General features: G+C 43.0%; 1 protein-coding gene across 1 annotated transcript in view; it reads right to left on the reverse strand.

Moving 5' to 3' along the window:
- Positions 1–3,617: 3,617 nt before the first annotated feature.
- ALX4 (ALX homeobox 4) overlaps positions 3,618–23,164 on the reverse strand; it is a 79,287-nt gene continuing 59,740 nt past the window's right edge. Inside the window, exons 3-4 of the mRNA XM_044437277.1 lie at positions 10,140–10,268; positions 3,618–4,574 (exon numbers count right to left, since the gene is read on the reverse strand). Of these exons, the coding sequence (XP_044293212.1) occupies positions 4,251–4,574; positions 10,140–10,268 (453 nt within the window). The 3' untranslated portion in view covers positions 3,618–4,250. The remainder of the gene's footprint in view (positions 4,575–10,139; positions 10,269–23,164) is intronic.

Below are 23,164 nucleotides of genomic sequence, written 5' to 3' on the forward strand. Positions count from 1 at the left end.
TCGCTTACCCCACAGGGTCTGCCAGTGAGGCGCAGTGAAAGCAGGGATATTCACAACATCCCGCTGTGGCTTAATGTACCTGCGGCGGCTGTCAGGTTGTGGCAGGTGCTGGTGGGTTCATGCTTGCTGTGTGAAACAGGGCTGCAGGGGTTTCAGCGACGGATAACTTTCAAATAACCCATGGCTTCTTTTAGGGCTGAGTGCTGTCTAACCCACAAACAAACTATCACCTGAGTTCATACGGTGTGACAAGTCAAAGCTGACTTGGGACCCATGGAGGCCATTAAAAATGACAGCTATGGGTGCCTAGCAAAATACAAATCACTCCATGGCAGCTTGTCATATCATACAAAGCAGGAAACAGCCTGGTATGCATTGAACCAATCACAAGCAAAGCTGCTTTTGAGTTGACTTCAACATGCAACAAACAGGCATCAAGGGAAACTAGAGGTGACCAAAAAGTACACTTCAAATACATTTCTGCACATTCTTTGTGCAATCATATATCATATGCAAGAACCCTTGTACACTACAGCATATGCCTGTGCATTGTGTAGCCATTGTACACAGCTAGGGTTGGCCTTGCAGCTATTCTACAACGGCAGTTGAATTTGTCTGTTTTAGCCACACAGCCATGTACTTCTTAAAATCCGGCCTGCGACAGGATGGCAGCTTTAGAGGGAGCTGATGTAGCACTGAGAGTGAAAACAGCAGCATGGAAAACTCCTAATCACAGTCCCTCTCTTCCCATGTCTGAAACCTCGCTGGACACATATATGCACAGTGCCACTATCTGGCCGACATGAGCAAACTCCTCCTCCACCCAAGAGATGGCAAACGTTGCTGTTTATACAACAAACATACTTGCACGGTCAGCACACACAAAATGTATTTCCTAGGCAGGCACACTTAGGAACACAAAAACGTGGTTAGTCATGGATAATATAGCTTTTGCACACACAAACGCACACATTATTTCTTGCATGAGAGTTTTAGCGACAACTCTCAAGGATACCCTTTCATTTTGACATCATAGTTCAACACTCTCCATTTAGTGGAGTTAGCCTGAGAAGTAATGGTTAGACCTTGATTTCAAAGTGTCAGGATAGGAGGGAGTCTAAGCAATGGCACTTTCCGCCAACAATTTTTGTATGTAGTCCAAAAAATGTGAACTTGTAACACATTTGTTGCCGGGAAACTTTAATGTCTTTTCTGAAAATAACACATTTATTGGTGAGGAGGTGCATTTTCCCAGCCCTCAGCTAGAATTGCTTCTCAGTCCTAATGATGGCCTCAGTATGCTGCTGGACCCAGTGGGGCTTAATGGGGCTTCATTTTTGTCATTAGGAAAAAAAACCCGTTTTTCTCTGCAGCCTGCATAGCAATTGCAATAAGGAGTACTGTAAACTGGGGTTGTGATATGGGGCTGTAAAAACGGGGGTTTTATCCAATAGTGCCAGTGGCATTATCACTGGAGAGATGAGCAAGGGAAGCGATATATCTCCCCACCCCATAAAGGAAAGGGATTGGGGTCTTTTATTCTCTGTGCACACTTATTGTTCATGTCAGTTAAGTGTGCAGAACTAATAGTCAGAAATGTAGGTATTCCTGAGAAATCTTCATCTGCAGTATGAAAAATGGGGTTGGGGAGGAAGGCAGAACTTCCCTTTTCCCTAAAGGGTGCCTTCACTTGTTCTTCAGAAATAGGATGCTTCCCATTCAGGTTCGCCACTGGGTTTTCCTTTCATGTAATGGAAGCCAGGAAGCTCTGCTGTCTGTGAGCTCATTCCTTCATAGGAATTCCCAGCTGCATCCTTCCTGGTTCAGGCTGGAGTGTGTGCATGGACGTTCGTGATTCTAATGCCACATGCAAGCCAGAAGGCAGGGATGTGCTTGCCTGTGCCTCAGGCATGCTGAGGGCGGTCTGCTTTTTGCTCTGAAGCCCAAATTAAATTTTTGCATATTACAAAACTTGCATAGCAGCTGCTCACCGGATGAAGGGAAGCCAGTAGCTACCAACCCAGTAAACACCTCTTTAAAACCAGACAGACAGTTTAAAGCACTTTCTTGCTTTCCTCTGATGGATGTGGATCAGTGTTTAAGAAACCACAGAAACCTAAACACTATTAATAGTCTGCCTTCTTCGTAGTCGAATTGGACAGAATCTTAGCTGACTCGACCCAAATCCCCTTTGATCCCTCTCTAAGCGAGGAAAGATACAGGGGGAGCTGGGGTGTTGCCATCGTCCTGATGAATGGGAGTGACAAGAGGTGGGTCTGTGTCTGCTGAAAGCTTTGGGCAGAAGGCAAAGAATTTCCAACTAAGGAAATAACCTTTCTCACTTTATTTCATCAAGACAGGACTCTGGCATTCCCCTTGCACTTGGGAGGAATGGGTGGTTCAGTAAAGGGACACCAGGAAGCCAGCGGCAATTTGTTATAGCTCCTTCGTTTAAAAAGGCCCTTGTTCGGAGCACCTTGGAGAAACCTGTGCATGAAATCACACACTGAGGCTCTCCTTGCAGTCTGGGTAAGAAACTTCCTTCAGGTCTCAGAGATGCTCTTGGGGATCTCGCTCCAGTCATGAGCAAGGCTAATGCAAAGGGGCGCAGAGGCAGAAAAACCAGCATAGCTTAAAGCTCTTCCTGCCTTAAAGCAAGGCTCAGGAGAGGCATTTCAGCCTTTCAGAATGGGGAAAACATGCAAGAGTCAGGCAAAAAGGGGAAGTCTCAGCAGCTGGGGATGCCTGAGGGCCAATCAGCATCCCAGAAGGGCTGGATTGGGCCCACCAGCCTGAGGCTCCCTCATCCTGCTTGAGAACTGGGTAAACACAAGTGCCGGAAGAGGAGTCTTCTCCAACCTGGTGGCCTCCGGATGTGTTGCACCACAATACCCAGCAACTAGGCAGTGAAGGTCACCAATGGGGGGGGGGGTGCACAGACCTCTCCCAGTTTTGTTTTTCAATCTAGCCCATAGCTTGGCAGGTTGCACTAAGTGCTCTCCCACAGCTAATATAGTGATGTAGCGTTTGCTGGTGTTGCTGGGACTGGGAGGTAATGCAAGGAAGCAGGAGCTAATACAGGCGACTGGACAAAAACGGCTGCTTGGCACGCTTGCCATCCTGCTGGTCCCCAGCACGCTGCACAGGATCAGCACGGGATTGCTGTGTGGGAGTTGCCAAGCTGTGACACAGACACCCCCCCCCCCCCCGTGCCCTTGTCCTCTCTGCTGAATCCAGGGATGCTGCCTCCTTGTGGTTAACCCCTCCTTGCTCTGTGGCATCTCCATTTACTACTTACCTTGGGGGCCAGTGGCAGGATAGAGGGAAAGGAAAGAAAAAGTAGCTGCTGCATCGTTTGTCCAATTTAACCTCCGGAGCCGGGCCCGGCAGCAGTGGTAGCTATAGTGTGTGCTTTGCTGGTTTCCTGTGTACTGAATTAGCATGCACGTGAATTCTTTTCACGAACTCGTATTTCATACCGTTGTGGCACTTGCCAACCACTCTGACAGCAACCTCCTCCTTCTGGTGCTAGTTACCAAAAATTTGTCCATAGCTCTAGAATGCATGGAATCAGGGGTGACTCATGAGGGGACAATTAGCTAGGAATTGTGGTGGGATTTGTTTTGTTTTCTGTCTTTCTTTCATGGAAGGGCAATCGGGGTGCTTCCAGACTGACAGCTTCTAGTGTAGCCAATCACAAGATATTGTGGAGCCAGTCTGTCTTTTCCTTCCATAACAGATTTGTTTGTGGGAATGAAAAAGAAAAAGCAGCAGCAGTGGAAAAACATGAAAAGTGCTGCACAAATGCTTCCACTGGAATCCACTTAACATTCTGTGTTTGAGGCAGGATGAGTTCAGGATAAAAGCCTCATCTGGAAGTACCTCTGGTGGCAGAAGAAGCCAGGGTGTCCATTGTGAATAATTTTAAAAAGGACACTCAGGAGAATGAGAGACTCCTTAAGAGGAAACATGCCATGTGAACAGGAAACTGGATGTGTCTGGTGCTGTAGAAGCACCTATCATTTCTTCCCCCGTACCTGATTTCAGGGACACCCCCCCACCCCGCAAACAGGCTTCAAACACTCCAAATAGGGTAATATACGCAAGGCTATGGTACCTAGAGTAGCTAAAAGTGCTGCATCCCGATCTCTGAGGAGGGCACTGGCTGCCGCGAGTCCGAGAGTGGATGGATTGGTTTGACTGTCCCCATTGGTTCGGTCAGTGTCTGGAGGGCAATGGCTGTAGCCCTGTCATGTTGCCCATGATATGGCAGCACTGTGCTCCTTGGCTTTCATCCGCAGGGCTGCGATGCTTGAAGACTTGCGGTCGGGCTCACCATTCAGCTCATACCCATTGATGCCGGGGCTGATGCCTGCGCCACCAAAGAGGCTGCCCATGTGAGTCTGCCCCACGTGGCTGCCAGGACCTGAGACACTCAGGAATTCAGAGACTCCTCCGGTTGTGTGGGGATGAGCGTGGGGAGACATGCAGGAAGGCACTGAGTCACAGGGCACTACGCAGGCAGGCACAGGGGAGGCGGCACCGTTGTTGCCAATCCAGGATGGATTCTGGATCTGAGATTGGGGTGGGGGGTTGGAGGAAGGGAAAGATACCAGTTAGCTCATGTTGGCTTACGCCACGCTTCTCATTTTATAAGCAGAGGGCTCCAGGAGAGAGATACAGAGAAGGTGACCTTGTCCAAGTATTACATTGCTGAGTCAAGCTAACTCCTTTTCAGAATAATATGGACATAGACATAGAAACAGAAACAGAGTCAGGAGGGGCCTCCTGGACCATTTAGTCTGACTTCCGGCTCCAGCCGGCTCCACTCATGACATCCCTACCATGTGCATGAAGGGTTGGTGTGTCTCCTGCCCCACTCAGCTTACTGATTTTGTAGTTAGTGTTCCCTTTTCCCCTTTTCCAGCTTTTCACCACCTTGTCATCATTTCCATAACAATCTTAAAATGTGCCTAACAGTCTAATCCTTCCCTTTCCTTGTGATCTAATCCTGCTTCTGCAGACAGCATGAGCAATAACAGCCACAGTAATACTATAACTCAGAATGTTTTGCCACTGAGACTAGGCGGCTGTTGCTTTGTACCTGTTACACCCATAATGTAAAGTGTATCACCTTCCATGGCTAGACTGCCCATTTGATTTACAATTGTTTCTGCTAGACTTCATGTCCTGTATTAGGGATTCTCACAAAAGTTCAGCATTAGAGTGCACAAGAGGCTCATCAGCCCTAGCGCTACACATGCAATGTGGGAAAATGCTCCAAACGCTCATATTGCATGCTCACTGGGAGAAGGAAATCAAGTGCTTGCCAGTCAGAGTTTGGAAAGAAGGCTCTGCTGCAGCCGCTTTTGAGCCAAGGGACAACCGTTTATGCGTCCACTGGGGTTGCAGTGTTTCAGAATAACAGGGACTGGGCATAACCAGATGTCACGTTTGGCTGACATTAAATAATCACTAATTCTAAGAGACCGGCTGCTTTTCGTTTCCCCTGAAGTGGTTCTTATCAATAGTCAAGCTGCCTCAACTGTTTCCATCATACGAAGTGCAACTTTAAGAACCAGTGCCTGAATTTGCCTTCCCCCCCCCCTTCTCTCTCCTTTCTGTTTTCCTTTTGTCTTGTTCCTTTTAACTTGTAAACCTAGAGACAAGAGCTGTAAATTGTACTGAGAGACGGAGTGAAACTCCATAAACATATAAGGGCCAAGGGTGCATCTAGTTAAGCATTCTGTTCACACAGTGGCTGGCTAAGCAGATAACCCAGTGGGGAGCTCACAAGCAGGCTCTGAGGGACAGTAATCCTGCCCACGGTCCCCAGCACCTAGCACGACAGAAGCATACTTATTGGAGGGAGAATATAGTCCTGACTTCTGTAACGCGCTCTACGTCTTCTGTCGCGCGCTCTACGTGGGGCTGTCCTTGAAGACGGTCTGGATACTTCAATTGGTTCAAAATAGAGCTGCCAGGCTGCTGACGGGGACTGGGCGTTATGTTCACATGACTCCAGTTCTCCGTCAGCTTCACTGGCTTCCCATTGAAGTCCGGGCCCAATTCAAGGTGTTGGTGATGACCTATAAAGCCCTTAACGGCTTGGGTCCTGGTTACCTGAAGGGGCGCCTACGTCCATACATGCCCGCCCACCCCTTGAGATCAGCGGGAGAGGTCCTTCTCCGGGAACCCTCCGTGAAGGAAATTAGGAGGGTAAGTACTCGGAGGAGGGCTTTCTCTGCGGTGGTGCCCAATCTATGGAATGCGCTCCCCAGAGAGGTCTGCCTGGCACTGTCGTTATTTGTTTTTCGGCGCCAGGTGAAGACCTTTTTATTCAAATGTTATTTTAATTGTTAATATTATTTATTCATTTTATTCTTTGGCCAGGGCGACTTAATTTATACTGTTAAATTATATTGTTTTATAGGATGTTATTTATGTATGTTTGTGAGCCGCATCGAGGTTTCGGCGAATGGGGCGGCATAGAAGTTCCCTAAATAAATAAATAAAATAAATAATGTTGGGTGAAGAAGTACTTCCTTTTATCAGTCCTGAAGCTCCCACCAATCAGCTACATGGGATGAGCCTGGGGTCCAGTATTGCTATACTAGTAATACTAAGAAACTATGAACTCAGTCTGCTCTGACAACAGCCATAAATGTGAGCATAATCATGTCCGTGCCACTGCATAATCAAGGCGTCAAGGGTAATAGATCTTGCCACCAAAAAGATGGCAGTTCCTGGGAAAAAGGCACGAGAGGCTCCATATGGATCAAAAACTGGCTGCCATGTACCAAAATCCCATTTCCTATATTTCATCCACTGGAGCAGATTTGCAGTTAGCAAACGGCAAAAGAATAGACAGCTCTATTCTGGAACACTGTTGACCTTTTTGGTTTGATTGGCAGCAGTTTAAGTTAACTGATATTACAAGGAATGGGTCTGCCACTATTTCCTTCTGACAGATTCAGTACCTCAAAAACATGCATTGCATGGATAGGTAACAATTCGATCTGTGTAGTTCCTTTCAATGCAGAGATTGCAATAAAGCTGAACCTGCTGAATGTCTCATTCAGCCATTAAAGGCACAGAGCCTTTGACAGTAAAGAAAAGGTGGAAATCCAAAGAAAGGTCAAATTTCTCATGAACCAGGCCAGCTGTCTCTCTAGTCCAGGGCTGTCTGCCTGGCCTGATAGTAATTCTGCTTGCTATGGCAGACAGTCCTAAGCCAGGCAAACTGATTTCATTCTTAAGCAGAGGTGTTCCCTAGTTCTTCTGTTCAGGATCTTTTTAATTGGTTGGGGTTGTGTCTGGGGCATTCTGTAATTAAATACATACCTTAGTGCTAAGGTCTGTTCCCCTGAACCCCTGCTTCTTTCCCATTTTGCTCAGGGTAAGAAAGAGAAAGGCAAAGTTCTGACAATATCAAAGGGTTTTGCAAGTCCCACTCAACAAACAGATAGTCAAAGATGTTAAAGCCACAATGATCCTACCAAAGAGAAGAGTGAAGAATGGCCCTTTACCGGCGGCGGCAGCAGGAGGCCCTATGGGGGTGGAGGGGAGGTGTGATGAGGGGGAGAGCGTAAGATGAAAGAATGCAACAGGAGAGGATCCAGATGGAGAGTAGGAAAATGCATGTCTCCGAAAGGCCTGCATTCCACAGCCTGCCAGCTCCATTTGCTGTAGCTCCACTTCTGACCTTTTACCTCTGGCTGGCTACAGATTCGTGTCAGGTGGGGGGCGAAAAGCAACTCAGCAACACTCAAGAAGTGATGAAAGCATGGGCCAGTAGGATGGCAAGAACAGGCCAACATTTAGGCTGACGGTCTGCCACATTTTAGATTATCGTCTACTGCTCAGGCTGCCCTCATCTCAAAATGGCTGGAGAAAGTACAGAAAAAGGCAACGGAAACGCTCAAGGGATAGAAGCATCTCTTGTGCAGGGGAAGCTGATACATTATGAGTTAGGGGAATATTAGTTTAGCAAAAGGGAACTGCCGGCCATCAGCCACCATGTCTGTGGCTTTAAAAAATAATAATAGCATGAATGGGAGTGGGAGGTTTTTTCTGAGACTCTTTCTTTGAAGGAGGCTCCAAACATGTTGGAAGCTGTGTTGATTTATATCAGCAAAGCAGTTCCAGAAGTTTTACCTCAACCAGGAATGGGTCTTTTATAAAGCCCATTCAACTCTAGGTAGGGATGTCAGAGAAAGCTGAGACCATTCAAATAGCCTCAGATTTTGATGAATTTGGCCTTTGGATTCTGCAGGAGACTGGATTTTTCTGAGCCATCTTGACTTCAAGATTTGCACTTGCACTAACCAGATTTAATGCGAATGTGAATGTACATTTGTGCACATGAAACAAAATTCTCATGCATCCTTTAAAATCTGATGCTACTGGTGAGCAGACAATGAAATAAAGATGCCTGGCAACCTGTGAAAAACAGGAAGGGCAGATTTAATTAAATCTGTACCTCTTTAATGGCAGGTTACTTTACTAACCTCACCTCCTTTGCATTACAACAGAGAGGACTATCTTTAATTGCTGGAAAAATTAATCCTACTGTGAGGATTGTAGTGGAGCTCAGAACAGGGGATTCTGGGGTGGGGCTGTGCTAGCAGCATCTCTGCTAATATGAAGGTGCTGCAATTCTGTGAGTCTTGGCTCCACCACATCTCTGATGCTAATTACATATCTAATCTATCTGGATTGCCCTAATGGTAGAAATGATATTGGGATCCAAGATCCACTTCCGTTCCCCAATGTAGCATTCTCCAGACATCTTTGTCTACAACTTCCAAGATTCCTGGCCAGTGTTGCTTTGCTTCTTGGGGATCATGGAACTTGGAAGAAAATACGTATATCCCATTTTCCCCACATCCCTCAAACTAATAGTTGACTTCATGATTATCCAGTGAAACAGAGAGGGGTATTTTCAACACAGGGAAAAGGGGGTGCCTTTTCATTTGCAAGACAATTTACTTGTATCCTGTTGTTTACTGTGCATTCCACTCACACTGAAGGCCACAGGAGTAGAAGCTTTAAAATTCAGGAATGAAAAGTTTGGAGAAAACTACACTGCACAAAATATTAACCACTCCATCCTCCTGAGTTAAAGTCAGAGTCCTCTATGTGTCAGTGACTGCCTCAAACAACCCTGAAGCCAAACACTGCAAACCCAATCGGACTGTAGCAGAAAAAGGGTGCAGTCTGTAGAAGGCTGACCAACTCATAACACGAGGTGATTAATACATAAGTCACGGTCTGCTGGGAGAAGTGGAAGACTGGTGTGTGTCTTATATTTACCAGGGGGCCATGATGGAAATCAAGCGATCCCCATCTGGCTGTAACCAAGTTAGCTATACCATCACATCGGGTACCTGCTGCATGTCTCGCATACACAGACAATGGCCAGACCTGTTGGGCCAACGGTTGTCTCATGCAGACTGAGAGTGCAGCCAAGAAGCCACCTAGGGACTGGCCGTGGTAGAAAAGGGGACATTCAGGGAATTCCTCTACCGTCACTGATCCCATTAAGAAGAGCCAATACTGAAATGTTTCTAAGGAAGTCTCACAGCTCCCTGGCTCATCACCAGTTAGTACGTATTATGGGCAGTTGCAGAAAGGATGGGAGTGTTAGACACCCACATTATCGTGCCTTTTCAGTCACTTCATAAAGTCTTTATTTCTCTGAAATGTAGATACTGGTAAGTATGCCCACAGTCTGATCATGCGCATATTTGTGCTGAATGATCGGTCACCAAATTCAGTGTGCTTACTCACAAGTAATGCACATAGGATTGCAGAAAGGTTGCAATTTCACCAAATAACTTTTAACTTCCAGACTTCTCCAGGTTTTCTAAGAGTAAGGACACAATCATGGGCATGCTGGTGGTTGTACACTTTTTTTCTGTCTAAACATGCATAGAATTGTGCCCTAAGCAATTTGCTATGACATACTATGCACTTGCTTCTTCCTATTTTTGAAGTTCAGGGCTGAAATCAACAACCTTTTTTTAATAGAGTCATCTGATCTCTGTATCTTGAATTATTTTCACCCAATTGGCTTGTATCACAATTGATTTAAGGTAGATGTTGAAGCGACAGGTATGCCAGTGATACACACTCACCTGGGCGTAGTTCTCTGCTCGAGTTAGCAAGGGCAACTCATAAGCTGTAGAAAAGTGAGTGCGAACCTGTTGCATTTGACCAAATCGTTCTCGTTTCCTCCATTTTGCTCGTCTGTTCTGAAACCAAACCTGAGAAGATAAGCACAAGAGAGTCAAATCGGTGCAGGTAGAAAGAAAAGAAGGGCTTCTAAGCCTTGAGCCAGGAGATGGTTTCTTTTGAGAGATGTACATGATTTCAAAGAAAAATTGCTGTTTGTAATGCCACTATACTGTCATCTAGGAAACAGATTCTGCACTGTTGCAGAAACTTATAAAATCTGTGAACAGAGGCAATTGTGGGCTGAAAGAAAAGTGCATGTACACCTCCCTAAAGACAGAGAGACTATTTTGAATTCTTTAAAAAATAGTCTGTCTCCAACCTTTGACAAAAATGACAGCAGGCAGTGTTGACATTACAGCATGGGGTGAGGTCTGTGTATGCATGTGTGCGTATAATCTGTTGCAAGAAGCACTGACGATCATTTCAGCTAAAGAGAGGCTATAAATCCAATAAATAATTACATATTATAATTAAAATCAATGCAAGCAAATGTCCCAGGGCACGGATTTCAGACTGTCAGCAGTGATTATCGGTGGCAGGAATGGTGGCAGGAAATGTTGATGGCTTACCACCACTACTTATTGCTTGGACACAGTGCTTTAGACTTCCAGACTGAATTGTCAGAATGTGTTCAATGCGGGGCTACCCTTGAGCTTGGTCCAGGACTTGCAGTTGGTGCAAAATGCAACTGCAAGGCTGCTAACAGGAGTTTCCTCTCAGCAGCATGCAACACCTTTGTGCAAAGCAAAGCAAAGCAAAGCAAAGCAAAGCAAAGCAAAGCAAAGCAAAAGTTCTGCACTGGCTGCCAATCAGCTCTAGTGTCAAATTTAGGGCTTAGTTATTTAGATATAAAACCATAAACACTTGGGGCCAATTATCTTAGGAACTGCATCATTCCTTATGTCCCTGCCCAACTTTTGTGACCCTCAAAAGCAGTACTTTGATGATTGTGGCTGCCACATAGCCCTGAGATTTTTCTTATTAACATGTGTAACGGAGTTTACTGTTGCAGTACCTACTTTCTGGAATGCATCCCCATTGCCATTAGTGATTCTATAATTTTGAGTTCTAGACATCTGTTGAAGTTAAAACTTAAAGATGTCTAACTTTAAGACATTTCCTTGACATTCACCTCTACATAGACTTTGCCTGGGGTATAACCTGTTTTGGTATTGTTTCATGGCAGAGCAGTGAGATAGAGAGATAGACAGACAGACAGACAGACAGATATGGTATTGAACTTGTCTTGCTCCTCACTTCCAAATCAGTGAAATAAATAAATTCACATGAATTGATGGTGTTGCTTTATCCCTCTTTTGTGCCTTGAACTGCATGCCCTCTTATACATCTCAGATAGTCACAGCAATGCACTAGAAATCAGTGGCAAATACACAGCTGAGAAATTGATCTGGAGTGCGTTAAAGATAAAAAGTTGGACAATCATGGATTTAAGACACATCTTCCAGCTTCCCCTTTTGCTATAACCTTCCATAAAAGAGTGATGACAGAACACTGATCCATCTCAGCAGTCTCTTGTAGGGAGTGGTGGTTTGTCTGGAAATTAGTCACACTGAGATCAATGTCCTTGGTCAAAAGTAAGGACACAGAGAGGGACTGCAGCCTGAAGATTCTAAATGTTTTACTTAATATTGCACTGATATTATGAAATGTGACATTAAAACCCCTAGAGCGTTATTAAGCGCCATTAACAGCTCAGACAAGACCAATACAGGCTTTTCTACTGCAGCTGAAACACACACATGACACATCATTACTCTAGTCCTCATGTAGCGAAATGAAGTGACCTGCTTCTGGTGACATTGCTGGTGAGGAATGGGGACAACAGACCTTGTTAGTGAGGAATGGAGAGGGGTACGTTTCTTTGCTGTCTTCTGTTTCATAATTCCAAATCCCTGAATGGAGTCATGAAGTTTCACTCATTGCTATTTCTGAGATGCTTGAAGCTCAGACAAAATCAACCAGAATGTAACCCAAATTTCACAATGCAGCAGCTTTTTACAACATATACAACAAAACTGTTTAAAAATGTTGGGAAAATGGTAGACATGGTAGTCTCTTGTTGAAAATGTTAGTAAAATCATATTGTGGTAATTTAAAGACAAAACCTCTTCATTGTGGCATAAGGTTCCAGCTCAAGAACCCAGTTGAACTATAGTAGATATTGGTGCTATTTCTTTAAAGAGGTGTGGAAGTATAGCCTCAAAACAATCCTGTGAGAAAATTTCTTCACACATTGCCAAATTATGGGAAGTTATTTTGAAGCAGTAATTCTGAAAAAAGCAATCCATTGCATATAGATCAAAATCATGGCATGAGATGGGGAGGGAAGCAGGACTTCTCCATCAGCCTTGCTGATAAAGGTTTCTTCTTCTCCAAATGTTGCCACCAGCCTCATGTAGAGAAGGAGGGAAGGGGAAGCAGGGTTATTCCATTAACACTGCTAAAAGGTGACCTTTCCACCCTGCCCTCCCATTTCTCTACTGATCCCTTTCTTCCCTACTGATCCCTTGTGTGCTTTGTCTCCTTCTTCTGCCAATTTGTGGGTTAAATAAGAGAGCCAGTGTGGTGTAGTGGTTAAGAGCATGGGACTGGGACTCAGACAATCTGAGTTCTAGTCCCTGCTCAGCCATGGAGCCAACTGGGTGACTTTGGGCCTGTCACAGACCCTCAGCCCAACCTACCTCACAGGGTTGTTGTTGTGGGGATAAGATGGAGGAGGAGATGTAAGCTGCCTTGAGCCCTTTGTAGGAAAAAGGCAGGATATAAATCAAAAAATAAATTAAAAAATAAATAAAATAATACCTGAACTAGATTGAAGGCGAGCTTTGAAACAGACACTTAAACACACCAAATGGAATGGCCAGATGCATGTTAAGAGTTGCAATGAGGAAGAATAGTAAGAGAGGAAGAGCACAACAAGAACTGTAGGATGTAATTTTGGTTTTCTGAGGGACAAATGCACCTACCAGAAGAAGGAAGGAAGGAAGGGTGATGGGGAATATAGAGAGGGAAGGAAAAATAACTAAGTAGGAGCATCAGAATGAAGATCTTTGCCATGAAGAATTCCCACTGTTCATCTCGGCCATTATAGCTTTCTGGCATGTCCACATGTTAAGAAAACAACATAGATAGCTTGTCACATAGTACAATCCACACATCCTGATAATTTTTACATGGAAATGTGTTCTATGTATGAAATTAAAGTTTGATCATGTGTGTAGTTAATTGTAGTTCAAGATAAGAAGCAGCCCAAGACCCTAGTGAGCTTCCATTGTGAGTGAATTATTAGGATTCAACATAAAGTCCTCTTTAAAAAAAACCCCCTATACTGGCAGCCAGAGTTGGGTTACCTCACACTTACATATAGCCAGGAATCATCCAAACAACTGCAAGAACCTATTTTAATCAACAACACCCAAAACATTAATAACCACTAAACTATTAGCCACATTGGTAATTTCAACTGAAAGATGAAACCATTCCCTTCATTTTTTCTTAAGCAACTTTCAGATTTTACAAGCTAACTGCCTATTATTCAGCTTAAATTTAAAGGATAAAAACAGGGTATGTGCAATAAGCAGTCCTATATGTGGCCACTGCTTATTCAAATTAATTCACATATTACTTATCCTCAGATCTAGTGAGAACAACAAAGAGGCAAACCAGGAGTCACACGGAGTCCCTGAGCCCTTTCATTCAACTCTTTTTAAAAAGTAGCCATAGAAAGTATACTCAGAAGCGTACCAACAGGAAGGGAAAGGCAAGAGGTGCTGCTTAATCTTTTTCCTTCCACAACAAAAAGAATTGTTTCCCTCCAGTCACCCTCCCAGGTTGCTGCTTTCTCAGCAGAAAAAAGATGCAGAGTCCCCATCTTGTTTTGCACTGTAAATACTGACAAATCCACACATTTCCCCAGTCAGACAACGTAAGAACTGTGCACTGTTTAATAATGACTGAAAGATTAAGAAAATACATAGAAAAATGAATTCATACAGAACAAACTGGCTTTGTCACAAAGAGGTTTATGAAAGATGTTTGCTTTCTGATTAATGCTATTGAATTTGTCATGAAAAAGGAAACGGTGTTTATCTTTCTAGTTGCAGAAAAGGCCTTCGATAATGTACCTTGGCCCTTTTTACTGAAAACTCTTCAATATTTAGACTGTGGTTCAAGATTTATGAATTGGAAGACCAAATTGAAAAAAAAAGATTTTACTCCAGTTACAAAATTAATAAGAAGAAAATGAACATTATATTAAAGTTGCTAACACAGCAAGAAGAAAGAAAGATAAAAAATCAGGAGGCAAAATAACTTTCAATCCAGTTAAGTATTTAGTAATAAACATGATGGGGACTTTATTTCAAGATAATTATAAAACAACTTGGGTGAAGATTCAAAAGGACTTAAAGAAATGGTCTAAATTAAAAGTGTCCTGATTGGGAAGAATTTTCATTATAAAAATGGATGTTCTGCCTAAGATGAACCACCTATTCCAGATAATACCAATTTTTATACAGGGAAAACTCTTCAAGAGTGACAAAGGCAGTTGAATATCTTTATTTGGAATGGTAAAAAACCAAGGATTGGATTCAAAGTCTTACAGGATGAGAAAAAGAGAGGTCTCACAATACCAGAGATTAAGTTATATTATTATGTGGCTGGCTTGGTTTGGATTGCAGATTGAATTCCTAATTTTAATGAAAGACTAGTGAAATTGGAAGTAGCAGATCTTGAATAAGGAATACATAATTACTAATGGGTTAAAGACTCTATTAAAAAAGCTTTGACACCAAATAATAGCCATGCACTTAGAAATGGTTTAATAAAAATGTGGTACACTATGAGAAGGAGAATCAGTCCTTCCGTTTCCCTTTTGATGTCTCCAGTAGAAGCATATTACGGAAAATGATTTTATAACATAAGGAGATATGGTTGATCAACAAAGATGAATCAAGCTTCGGCAAGAACTAAAAGATGAAGAAAAAAATATAGAATGGCTTCTTCACTACTTCAGCTGGTTTCAAGACTGAAAAAGGAAATTCAAACTGGAAAAGGTACAATAGGGGACCCAATGGATTTTGAAATGACAACTAAACATCAAAAAGACCATTTATTAGGGCAAATTTTTAAACAGTTACTCCATTTTGATACTGAAACTCAGCAGGCTGAAACATGTATGATAAGTTGGATGCAGAATTTTGAACAAGAAATATTATCCCATCAATGGGAAGTCCAATGGATGAAGGATAAAATTTACAGCCAGTCAAGCATTAAAAGAAAGTTAGTATAATGTTTTTTCAGTGGTATATTATCCTGAAAGATATACAGAAAATGGATAAGAATTATAATGAAAAATGTTAGAAATGTAAAGAAGTAGACAGGATGTTTTACTATATATGTTGGACATGTGATAAATCAGAAGATTTTGGAAGAACACATGGGAAGACAGAAATTTCCTACGAATGCTAAAAATATGTTATTGAGTATTATACCAGAGACTCTTCCAAAGAGCATGGAAGAGTTATATAAATATATGATAACAGCGGCAAGAGTTACAATTGCATCAAAGTGGAAAGCAAAAGACTTCCTAATTTCTGAAGTTTTGAAAAATAAGCTAGCTGAGTATGCAATAATGGTGAAACTAATTATATAAACAGAAGACCTGCTAAAGATCTATGTGCTAAAGCTATGATGTTACTTATAATTAATGCGATATACTAGATTAATTTGTTTACAAGTCTTAATTAAGAACCGATTGACTTGATTATGGGTAGAAGAGAAATGTTCACTTTTTGGTGAACTTATTAGATGTTGAAATTATATATTTCTGCAATATCCCTTGATATTCTTTCTCTCCCCACCTTTCCTCTTAATTTGTATCTTACCTCTTTTTTATTAAAAAAAATAAAAAAGAACTGTGCAGTGCAAGGGCAACTTATGCAGTGTGAGAACGGGAAAAGAAGCCACTATGGTTTCCTTTCCTTCTGACTGTCTGAGTCTGGCCACTGAAAGTGGAAATGGCATGTTTGAGTGAAGAAGCCAATGAGATTCAATCATAAGGGTTCAGAGACACCTAGTTGCTTCAGGCTAGGGGTCATTTTGAGTGACTGACATACAAGATAACTTTTAGAAGGCACCCCACTCAACTTGATGAAAGTTTAACAGCTGTCAGTGAACACCAGTTTTGTGTCCTCATTCTTGATCCACCCCTCAAGTATGTTTTGCTTGGAGGAATCATCATGTTCAAGATTCAGTCCCAAAACATACCATAGCATAAGAGTAAATCAGCAGTATAGACCCAACTGTTAAAAGCAACAAAAATTAAAACAGATTTAGAACCAGTTGTCATCATTTCTGCTTCTTGATGAAAAATGACTGTGGCTTATTGTCTTCTGTGCAGTGGTGTGGGGTAGAACATTTTCCAGTGCTTTTTCTCCTTGGGAATGTTTCCATTTAATAACTTCATTAGTAACAATGAATAGATGTCAATTGCAAATAAATTATCAGGCAAGCTTGGCATTTTTAATCCAGTAATTGTTTTTCAGGTGATTGTCCCTTGCTGCAAGTATGTGAGAAAATACAGCTATGTCACTGAAGTGCATTATGTCTCCGCATGAAATTGAACTAATAAGTATAGATGGCAAAAGTCAAGGTACTCAGCAATGTTAGTGGAAGACAGCTGACCTAGATGAGTGCTTGTCAGCATAATTGGGTTGTCAAAATTAGCATGTCTCCTGTTTTCAGGAACGATTGTTCTTTCTGTAAAAGTAAAACACCATAAGGGAGATCTCCTGTTTTTCTACAAGTATTCTAATACCAAATTCTACACAATATAACATTGGATCATAGTGTGTCTTTTAATGTCCCCTCCCCGCCATTATTATTTCAGGTGAAATACTTGGAGTGTAATGGGACAAAACTTTTACTAAACTCAAGTAAAATAAACATGCTATATTAATAACACTCCAGTGAAATGACTTTGTTAGACACAACTTTCCCAGTGCAAATGGAAAATGTTCTGATGCAAATGAACCTATGCAGATTAGCTTAATTTCACAGACTGTAGCCCAGTCTCCTAACTCAAAGGACTGAAGCTGGCAGAGTCTTGTGCAGATGAGTTCCAGCCACTGCAAATAAATGAGAGATCATCTTGCTTTTGCTGCTGCTTCTTGGATGAGAGACAAACCATCCAATTCAAAATTTTCCAGAAAACCCACTTCACTGCTCCTCTGTGTTATTTGCTTCTGTTTCTTGGTATGGCCTTTGGCTGATGCAATTTTTAAATTTGTATTGAATTTAAAACAAAAGTTCCAGCACTGGAACGGTGGGTGGGCATTCTGGGCTGATTTATCCTGTATTTGGTTTGGCCCCTATCTAATCCCCTCTATGAAGCTGCAGAGGCACCTGAACGTCACCAATGATTGGGGTGCCCTTAGTGCAGACAGACTCACGGCTGAAGTGACTACACTTACTGTGTTGTGCTAGCCTTCTTCTTGTATTCACATAAAATTTCACATTTTGCCATGAGTTTAATAGACTGTTGATGTTGTTTTTTACTTTAAGGCAATTTGAATGGTTGTTTTAGATGTCCTTTGTATCTTTTGAGAACTAGGATAGTGAGAATGGATGGCAGATCTCTTCCCAGTCTGTTTATTTCTGTTCTCTCACCCCTGCACCCCACCCCTTGTGTCTAACTTCCCTTGTAAACCACTCAAATCAGTCTTGCCAGCGTCTCACTTTGATCTTGGAAAGAAGATTTCTTGCTGTCTGCTTAGGGCTGGCAAGGAGCATCTTGGTGACCTGGAGGTTTCCTCCCCATGCGGTCCTGGGATGGGCTGTCTCACATTCACGCAGCTGCAGCAAAAGCAAGACGATCACTCATTTCTGTGAAATGGCTGGAAGTACGTCAGCACAAGTGCCTGCCAGCTGCAGCTTTTGAGTTAAGAGTGAGATTTTGGCCTGGCCTGCACTCTCCGCAAAAGACAGTGATCTCTAACAATTAAGGGGGAAGCCCAGAGTGGCTGCGGATCAAACAGAGTGTGTGCTGCAGGGGAGACAAAAGAGGCTGGGGTCTAACTATGCCAACACAGGAGTACGCTCTTACAGGGAGAGAGAGGAGGAAGAGGACTCGCACTGGGACTGGCTGAATCTTTCTCCCTCATCAGTCTGCTTTGTCTTCCCCACATGTTGACATCGCACCCCCCCCCATAAGCAGCCCAGCTGGCAGCCAGTCACAGATGTGACCAACCCCATAGATCTTTGATCTGCAGATGCAGAGTCCAGGATGATGACCCTGCTGTGCGTTGGGGAGTGGGTAGCAGGTAGAAAAGGGTGCCGTGCATTGCAAGCAGAACATGTGCTGTGCACATGTGTCCATACATGGCAAACACATTTCTTTCTGTCAGTGTTAACAACTCACCATGGGACTCCTGAATATGCATGGTGTGTACTGTATAACTGTTCCAGAACATCCAGGAGTGTCCTCAGGCAAAGAGAAACCCTGACACACAACTTCTGAGGGGAGGACTGTACTGGCAACATGTGCAAGAGCCAAATATCAAAGCAGCTTTCATATCTAAGAGTTAAAACCTTCAGAAGAATACAGCTGACCTTGAGGCTTCGGGTGAGCTGATTTGAGAGCAGCATGAAGAGCTGGATATATCCATGGAAGAGCTGGATATATAACTGGATATATAACATGAGCATTCATGTTGCTGGCTAGTGAAGTTCTAAATCTCAGAAGTTAGAGCAGTGGTGCCACTAGGGCAGAAATTAAAGGCAAGAGTTTAGGCCCCACAAATGCAGCAGCCTTAGCTTACAGCAGCCTTACGTTGAAGAGAAGAAAGATACATCCCACCCATTGCAAGATCATTAAGCCTGGAGTCTAAAACTGCATAAGTGTACCAATGGGGTAGAGAGTCATTCAGTTTTGCCAGGTCTTCCATCCTGCCCCCTGCTTACATTTAGGACAAGCTGCTCCCCAGTAATGTGAAAGCTCATACATTTTACTTGTCCCAACATCTATTTTCACTTAGAATAGCTATGCCGTACAGAAAGCAGAAGTCACCAGTGTATTAGTGCTAATCAGAGTTGTTTGTGAACTGTAGTAAAATAGAAATTGTATTTCTACTTCATTTTTTTCTTGTATTTATTTGCTAAATCTATATACCACTCAATTGGAAAATGCACTTAGGATGTTTGACATTCATTAAAAACCAGACTACCCACCCCCTAGCAATAAAAATGGAAGCTGCCTTTTACTACGCATGTTTGCCCATCAGGCTAACCCATTCTGGCAATAAGGCCTAGTGAGTTGGTTGTTTCATGAACAGCCCACTGTATGCCTGGCAGACAGTCAGGCTCACCATGGGTTATTTTCCCACATGGCCCTTCAGCCAGTATCCCAGCAGACTTTGTGGCTGAAGCTGCTTTTTCTCTTCTTCCTCCTTACTTGTCTTGCTGCAGTTTTTCCCCTCCCCTCACCATTTTTTCCTCCTGAATATGCAAACAGCAATTTCTAAAACAACATGCAGTGATAACCATTTCCCAAGCATCACACTGGAGGAACTGTCAATTTTTTTTTAATTGCACTTCAAATATGCACTTATGCTTCTTGAATTTTTTTTAAAAAAGTTCTAATTTGGCTTGCACAAGTGCACCAGTATGCACTTTAACAGGTCTGAGCATGAATTCCCACCTGGGCAGTGTCTGCTTGTGGGGTATTGCCTGTCAAAATGCAACAAATACCAGCCCTGCACATAGATCCAGAGAGGCTCCAAATAGGTTTTTTTTTTTTTTTTAAATAGTGCTCTGTCTTGATAGCTGTCAAAGGATGAGCTGTCAAGGGAAAGCAAGGCTGTAAGTGATCTTTGCTTGAGAAAGGAGTTAGGTGCTATTTTCTCTCTTTGCAGTGAGATCCTCAGGTTCCTCCCCTATGAGCCACATTGCCTTCAACTTCCCCACACATTCCTAAGACAGACTCCAGATGCTCAGGAAGATGGAAAAGTGCCCTTCACCCCCTTCTTCACTGCTGCTGGCCTTGCCTATGAAATCTGAAAACTGCCCTGTCAAAACTGTCCTGTTTTGCCCTGCCTAAATCACTATTTTCAGGGGAAAATACCCTACTTCTGATGGCTGTCAGAAGTAGTCAGAAGTGAGTATCCAGGGCTGTCAAACTGCAACAAATCCCCCATGCAAGAAGTAAGATTTTTGCTGCTGTTGTTGAATTTTTTAAAATTAGAAAAAATAAAATTAATTTAAACATTGCAACAATTGCACACAAAAATAAAGCAAACACATGAATAAAATTAAAAAGGGTGTGTGTGTGTGTGTGTGGGCGGGGGGGGGGGCAGCCAGGGACAGTCCTCCAGTGTACTGCTTACGTGAAAGGTGGCCGCTGGCAGCATCACAGGCAAGACAGGCAGGAGTGGCAAGGGAACTGTCTGCCGCTCTCGCCAAGCACCTCTCTTGTCATTTCCCTCTACCCATGCTGGGGCTTGGTCATGCAGCTCGGTGTGACACGAGAACACACTGTGGGTAAATCGAGACAGCGGTTTCCCAGGATGGCTTCCTTGGAAGACACTAAGCTACTCTGAGGGAAGTGGTCTGGGTTCCACCACGGACACAATGGATCATTGGGTCATGTAAACCAAGTCACTGAGTGAGGCCCTTATTCTACTGAGCCTCCATTCTTGTTTGCACTGACTGGCACTGGTTCCGCAAGGTTTCAGGTTGGTTTTTTCCCTAGCCCTATGTAAAGAAGTCAGGGCTGATCCCCAAGACCTGCATGCAGAGCAAGTGCTCTGCCAATGAGGGAAAAAAACCCCTCTATGTAAGATTTAAAACATGTAGTCTTGAGCACAAATAACATGAGGATGTTATGAGTATTATTAAAGAGATAACAGTTAAATTAAAAATCAGACATCAGATTAGAGATTAAATGCTTGCTGAAAGAGATAAGTCTTACTTGGCATTTAAACATTTGCAGTGCAGATGTTAGGTGGATCTGCTTAGGAAGGTACTCCACAGACAGGAGGCCTCTACAGAAAAATCTGCTCCCATACAAATTGCAATGGTCGAGAAGCAGCCAGGCATTTCTAGTGGCCTCTAATTCCCTGGTGCATGGACTGGGCTGATTCCACCCTGCACTTCACAGGTTATCCCACACTAGAAGCAGGTTGGGCCTGATCTGCAAGGGCAGACTCAGCGTATCCTAAACTAGGATCACCTAGTTTGTGCCCACCCCAGCTGGTCAGGTGGACACATTTGAGAATTTTGAGAAACCACATCATTCCTGTGGAGATTGCAGCTAGTCACATAATGGCTGCTATGAGCGTCAAGAGATGGTGGGAAGAGAAACAGCAAGGCTAGGAGCTGGGAGGGAGGGGAATGGAAAGAGTTGCTTTCTGGCCTTGGTCCATACAAAGCTTTTCCCTTTCTGCTTTCTCTCTCCCTGTCTCCCCCCATTCCCAGGCTCTAGCCTTGAGTTTCCCCTCCGACAACCCATTTCTTTGCTGTTTCTCTCCCTTCCTAGTCCCAGCTCTTGCTCCTTCTCTCCCACTCACACCTTTTCGCTGGCTGTCCCAGCTCCTGTTCTCTAGCCTTGTCTCCTCTCTAGCCCTTTGTTTTGCTTTCTCTTACCTGACCACTGAAGAACTGAACAGTGGCAGGTTCGGGAAGGCGAAAGAGAGCCTGGTACCCTAATGCTTTCCATTGGTTATTAAAAATATGATTGAAAGGGCCAGGGAGAGAAGAGTTTTGTGGGTGCAATGGCATACCCAGGTGCTGCACCAGGCATCCCTGCTGTAGGTCCCAGCCTTCAGGCTACAGGCAGGGTTCTTAATTAAACTAGTTCTGTCAAATCAGCCTGGGGACAATCTGAGCAACCCTTTTCCCAGTGTCTGTAATTTTGCAGCCGTGGAGACTAAGACTGAATTCTAACACCCACATAACATCATCACTTACACTCCTGTGCTTGGACCCTTACATCCCTTTCCCAGGTGCACCAACAAAGGAATGTCAGATTCCAAAAGCATCCAGCATAATCTTTCCCTTTCTTCTTTAATTAAGTTTTGATCCACATTACCAGTCATAACATTTTATTATGTGGCAAATTGTTTAGTTGGTTTTGAAAATCCTAGTAGATCAGAACCTAAAGGTTTAACTAACAATAACATAAACAAAGGCTCATGAAGTTTTTGGAACCAACCTGCAGTTGATATGCAAAGATGAATGTATTAAAGTTGACCATTGCTGAGCACTGAGAGTGAGCGAAAAACACCCCTAACATCTGGGCAGATGAAAAAGACTAACTGAAACCATTTGAGTACAGCATGAAACAATCCTACTACCTCTTGGCTCCTTCAAAATGAGATATAATGAAATGCAAATGCTCATAAATGATGTACAAATGCAGAGATTAAAAGATTTCAACATGCGTTGCAGAAAGAGATATCTTAATCGCTACTATTTCTAGGATAATGTTTTTATGTTATTCGTCTCTTCTGCTCCATTCCTAGGATTTTATCAAATGTTAGTATAACAAGTCTCACTCATTTGAATGGGTCTACTCTTAGTAGGCCTGAATTCATGCTCTTTTAAATAAACAGACTTTTTATTTCTTTACAAGTTTTTCCAGAAAAATGAGAGTGGACTAAAATATGTTTATGAGATATGCTAAAAAAAAGGAAATAAAAGGAACCCTAGAAGGAACAGGAAGCCCCCAAGCTGTGATTTCTCTGGGCCATTTTGAAACTGAATTCTGTTCAAATAGAAACAATGCATATCGGAATATGTGGTGTCAGTTGCAGATTCTTCTATTTTAATTATGAAATAGAACTTTAATTTGCCTTCCAATTTAAATCTCCATGTTTATACAATGGTATTAGCACTTTTTCAGATGGCT

Source organism: Varanus komodoensis, unplaced genomic scaffold (assembly GCF_004798865.1).
Source record: "Varanus komodoensis strain SLA01 unplaced genomic scaffold, ASM479886v1 scaffold3, whole genome shotgun sequence".
NCBI lineage: Eukaryota > Metazoa > Chordata > Lepidosauria > Squamata > Varanidae > Varanus > Varanus komodoensis.